Below are 6,000 nucleotides of genomic sequence, written 5' to 3' on the forward strand. Positions count from 1 at the left end.
ATCAGGAAGTCCTCAGTTCAAATCTGGCTTCTGACACATAGTGGCTGTGTGACTCAAGCAAGTCACTTATATTCTGTTTAACTCAGTTTCTTGAAATGTAAAATGGTGATAATACCAGCACCTACCTCACACAGTTGTGACAATCAAATAAGTGCTTAGTATAGTGCCTTGTACATAGTAGGCGCCAAATGTTTGTTTCCTTCCCCTTCCTGACTTGATGGGTTTCACTTTCTCAAATCTGTGATTTTGTTGTTGTGAGAGGTCTTTCTCCTAGAGCACATTGCAACCCTACACACCTTAGTAGATATTTTTTTCATGGTTTTCTGTGGCCAAGAAAAAGTCATTCATTGGTGTCTAGCACTTTGGTCATGAGCCTCTGTGCCCTTAGCAAGGTTAAAGCCTGGAAGTCTTTTCAGCTTGGTATGAACCCCCAAAACTTGTGCTCCATTACCACAGCCTTTGAGAGCTCAGAATCCCATGCCACGATGAGGCATCAGAACAGGCTTTCAGTAGGAGATGGAAATATTCCTCACTTGACTTATAGTAACACAAAGCCAGACAGTGAGTTTGCTTTATAGATGTTCCCCGGACTTTGCCCAGGATTATGAGGCTTTGCTGGGAGCTTTTTCCTTCCCATTGCTCTAAATATTAACTCTCAGGAGAGGAAGGAAATGGTGATGACAGCATTAAACAGAGGTAGCAGAATCTGCATAATTTGAAAGAGGAACCTCCTAAACATCTGTTTCTCTTCTTACCAGCCTGTTGGTTTGTTTCTGCTGTGTTTTACTGCCCTGCCCCCTTTTTCTCTCTCTTCCCCTCAGTTTTCTCATAATTTCCATTTGAATGCTCCCAGTTGTAGCCTCCACAGCAATAAGATTGCTCACTGTTCCCATTTCTTTACCCGTTAAAGCCATATACTTTTTACTCTTTCACATTATATTCTGTATTATATTTGGTTGTTATGGTAACTTCTTCTACCAGAAAGTAACCTCCTTGAGGGCAGGTACCCTAGTTTGTCTGCTTTTTCATCCCCCTCTGAGACTAGCACTGTGCTTTTCAGTGGAAGGCTTTCATCAGCTTCCTCATTCATTTCTTTGAAAAGTATCTCTTCTTTTTCAAGTATAAATTAGCTAACTGCCTAATTCTTGTTGAGGAGGTATGAGATTCATCCTTTTTCATTTTACTACCTACTAGTATTTGGATCAAGAGGTGGTATAGTAGATAGAATGCTGGGCCTGGAGTCAGCTTAAATCTGGCCTCAAACACTTTCTGATCCTGACCCTGGGCAAGTAATTTAGCTAGCCTCTTTTCTTCTTAGCTTCCTTATCTATAAAATGGAGGTGATTGTAGCACCTACCTCCCAAGGTTCTCATGAAGATAAAATCAGATAATATTTGTAAAATCATTTTTCTTATTATATGTCTATTTTCTATCACTGTCACGATATGATAATCAGAAATAATTTGAGTCCTCAGGAATACCAGGCAAATTTACCTCTTGCAAACTGAAAGAAGTTAAAATATGTTTGGTGATACCTTAATCAGTTTACCTGTTTAGATTACTCTCTAATTATGAGCATTGTTTCCTCTAAGCCTGTTTCAAGTCTACTAACTCCTCTAAGTAGCATTACCATATTAAAGGAGAAAGAGAGAGTATCTGGAAAGGTAGAGAAACTGAGGCACAGAGCTTAAAGTCAGCTAAGTTAGGAGTGGGAGCAGAAATAGTTATCTAACTTAAGGTATCCTTCTGACTCATGCATTTATTCAACATGCACTTATTCTGTACCTACTATGTGTCAGGCACTATGCTAGGTATTAAGAATATAAAATGAAATTATAGCCAATCCTCAACTTTCATGAGGGTAATGTTCCTAGAAAATGGCACAAAAGTACAAAAGGCAAATGTTGATACATTGAGCCTATGGGAAATAGAGGTTAGGTTCCTACAACCACCAAAAACTAATCTTTCTCTAGAGATTGCTGAAAATACCTTTTCTGCACACAATCCTTTATAACAAAACAATACTTCTGAAAATAAGCACTTTTCCTAACACAGTAACCATAAAATAACCCATAAAAGGTAGTACACAAAATAAAATTGATAACATGCCAAACATTTTTCTTGCTATTCCCTAGACTTCTGTGACCTTTTGTGCTAACATCTCAATAAAAAACATTGATTTCAGACAACATTGACTTTTCATAACACATTAAATCTATAGTGACATAAATTTTGTTGTTGTTCAGTCATCAGTCTTATCCAGCTCTTTGTACCCCATTTGGGGTTTTCTTGGCAAAGATACTGGAGTGGTTTGCCATTTCCTTCTCCAGCTCATTTGACAGATGAGGAAACTGAGGCAAACAGGGTGAAGTGATGTGTCCTGGGTCACACACCTAGTAAGTGTTTGAGGACAGATTTGAACTCAGGAAGATGATGAGTCTTCCTGACTTCAGACCCAGCATTCTATCTACTGTCACCTAACTGCCTACTATAAATACTATACATCCAATGAAAACAGTTTTTAAAACTTGAATCTTATTTCACTGCACCAGATGGAGGTGTAGTGGCATTGTGTTGTATATGAATTCCTGCAGATATTCAGGCAGGAAGTTTACCTAACACCTTTATTTTCTCACTAAACTACATCCCTGACTTTGCAGTTTGGGTTTAAAGACTAAAGGACTTGCATTCTGCTTTGGAGGCATAATTTCAACACAAAACTTGAGTTTTAAAGGTAAACAATGAAAGTATGTAACAAATACCCAGGGGAGCTCTTTACTACATTTGGATGAACCAGACCAGTGAGGCACCTAGTAGGATACCAGCCCCTTCACAAACTTGGGTGAATCCCGCCTCTCATTTTTTTCCTTTACTGTATAAGGTTGTGAACGTTCCTGGTTGGCAACGTAAAAGTGAAAATGCGGTTAGTAATAAAATCATTCAAATGCTTGATGTCGCAAAAGTTGAACATGTGAATGTTGAGAATTGACTCTCTACTCAAGAAGCTTATCTTCTAATGGAGGAGATATGTAAATTTAGTATAGATTCTGGGACTACTATAGCAATACGCCAAAATACTACCCAGTCATATCTCCAGAGGGTGGCTGCTACTTTTTCCTTGTAGTTTCTAGGGTTAGCCTTGAAGAATTGGAGATTCTAATACTCTTGCTGATAAGTCCTTGTCTGGCATATTCCCCATAATACCATCTAAACAGGCCATATCTCCTCAATATCAATTAAGCATTTAGCATAAATTAGCTTTTATAAGGATATATTTATCAAGAAGTTATAGCAAGTACAGAAGTACAATATCCCTCACAAACCAGAGCATTCCCTATCCACTACACACTCTTACGACCTACAGGGTGTCCCAAAATTCTTAGTGTAGTGTTAGGTTATTAAAGTTTAAAATTGTACTGTCTGTATGTGTCCATATGTAATGTGTGTAGTAAGATGCCATATTTTGAACTGAAGTGCAAATATTCCAGTGAACTTGTGATGTCATTAACAAGGGGCACTCTCTCAATGATGCAAATTGCAACCCAACTGTGCCTGCCCATCTTGTGTGATTCTTGTCCATGAGCTACTGGAAATAAGAATTGCCTTATTCTTTTCTATCTATTACCCACTTTTCTATCATCACTGAAGAAGCACAAGGGGGTTGCTCAGGGCCAACGGTCATTTTGTATTTTTCTGTGTCCCATGGGTTGCCATGGTCAAAGACTTGATCTCCAAGTGGCCAATCTTCTGGTGATGAGCCTAAACTAGGCTGATTCTTAGAAAGCAGATGTAACAGTCTTTCGTGGAGACTGTATTTGATGACTCATGCCTTCTTAGTATGGTAGCATCTGCTCGAACTTGCATTTCAGTGATATGACCTTCAAAAACCCAGGGTCACCTTCACAACACAAAGGGGAATCCAATGAGGATTTGGTAGAGGAAAAAGTGTAGATAGAAGTCAAAAATATAAAAGACAAATTATTAATGCCCAACGGTTTCATTAAAATGTGTGCTGTCTCTTTTTGTAGTGGCAAAGAATTGGAAATTGAGGGGGTGCCCATCAATTGGGGAAGGGCTGAACAAGTTGTGGTATATGAATGTAATGGAATACTATTGTGCTGTAAGAAATGATGAGCAGGAGTATTTCAGAAAAACCTGAAAAGACTTACATGAACTGATGCTGAGTAAAGTGAGTAGAACCAAAAGAATAGTGTACACAGTAACAGCTACATTGTGTGATGATCAACTATAATAGATTTAGTTCTTCTCTGCAATACAATGATCCAAGACAATTCCAAAAGACTCATGATGGAAACAACTATCCACATGCAGAGAAAGAATTATGGTGTCTAAATGAAGATCAAAGCATGCTATTTTCACTTTTTTGTTTTTTTTTCTTTCTCGTTGTTTTTCCCTTTTGTTCTGTTTCTTCTTTCACAACATGACTAATGTGGAAATATGTTTAACGTGATTACACATGCATAGCCTAAGTGCTTGCCATATTGGGGAAGGGGGCGGGGAGGCAGAAACATTTGGAACTCAAAATCTTACAAAAATGAATGTTGAAAACTATGTTTACATGTAAGTGGAAAAAAATGCTATTTACAAAAAAAAGTGTGCTGTCTACACTTACTAACTAGAAATTAAACCTCTGGCATCAAGGGATGTTATTTTTAACAGTCGTTATGGAGTCTGCTAATAGGGTTACATTTATCTTTATTCTCTCTTTTTCCTTTGTTACAGATTGATGTCCTCAAGGCTGACCTGGAAAGTGCTGAATGGAAAATTTTGGAAAATCTGATCCTGGAAGGTGTTCTTGAACAGATTGGACAGCTAGTGTTTGAGATTCACCTCCACTGGCCTGGGTTTGAGATTGGTGGCAATGACAGCGCTGTGGTCCGCTTCTGGTACAGTCTCCTCAAAGAGTTAGAACTGAAGGATTTCAGGCTCTTTCACACTTACAAAGACTTATCTAAACCACAGCTATTCTTAAAGAAAGAACTTTTCAATGCAAGTAGCTGCTATGTTCTCAGCTGGGTGAACATGAGATGGAAGTAAGATGTGAAGAGGGTTCATGGGCATAAATGAGTTGTTTATGGTAAGATTTGAAGCAAACATTTAGATAATTACTGGAATGTCTAGGACCTATGAGAGGCAGACACATGGTGTAAAGCAGAGGTGTCAAATACGGCCCACAACACTCACTAGTGCAGGCTGAACAAGATTAAAATGTGGGAAACATTTTACAAAGCAAATATAAATAAGGTAAAACATAGATAATATGACATTTTAAAAACTAAGTCAATATGTGGTCTACAGAGATCCTTATATGTGGGTTAGTGGCCCTCATTTGTATTTGAGTTTGACACCTCTGGTGCAGTGGATACAAAGCTGGACTTGGAGGCAGGAGGATGTGGATTTAAATCCTGCCTCTGACCAGTGACCTTAGGTAAGTTACTCTCTGTGAGACTCTTTTTTTTTTTTTAAAATCTCTGTATTGGGACTAAGAATGCCTACCTTATGGGGTTCAAATGTCAAGTGCTTTGACTATCTTAAAGTGCCATATAAATGTCATATTATAATTATCAAGAAGCAGCATGTAATAGTGGCCAGAGAGTTGGTACTGGAGGCAGGAAGACCTGGTTCAAATCCTGACTCCACCACATACTGGCCATGTAACCCACAGAAACTTCTTTAGCCTATTAGTGCCTAGGACCTGTATTAGTAGAGGGAATTTTCTCATTTAGGAGTTCCCTGTATCAATGAAATCACAGATTTAGTCACTATCTCTATCATTATTATCATGAGAATGGCTATACCAAGTTGGACCCATGGTTGATGAGCCTTTTGTGTTTGAACAAGAAGCCCCATGGGATGTGCTGCAGGGGGCTCAGGTTGACTTCAGAGGTTTGGGATGTATCCTTCCCCAACACTAACATCCTATTTTCCCTGAGTAACTCATTATCCAGATCTATCACTCCAATGTACCTAAATTCTTTT

The 6,000-nt window shown here is 38.5% G+C and overlaps 1 protein-coding gene across 1 annotated transcript in view; it reads left to right on the top strand.

Moving 5' to 3' along the window:
* The window catches only part of METTL24 (methyltransferase like 24), a 171,440-nt gene extending 166,214 nt beyond the window's left edge, over positions 1-5,226 (top strand). Inside the window, exon 5 of the mRNA XM_036767909.1 lies at positions 4,744-5,226. Within this exon, the coding sequence (XP_036623804.1) occupies positions 4,744-5,058 (315 nt within the window). The 3' untranslated portion in view covers positions 5,059-5,226. The remainder of the gene's footprint in view (positions 1-4,743) is intronic.
* The last annotated feature ends 774 nt before the right edge of the window (positions 5,227-6,000 follow it).

Source organism: Trichosurus vulpecula, chromosome 7 (assembly GCF_011100635.1).
Source record: "Trichosurus vulpecula isolate mTriVul1 chromosome 7, mTriVul1.pri, whole genome shotgun sequence".
Classification (NCBI taxonomy): domain Eukaryota; kingdom Metazoa; phylum Chordata; class Mammalia; order Diprotodontia; family Phalangeridae; genus Trichosurus; species Trichosurus vulpecula.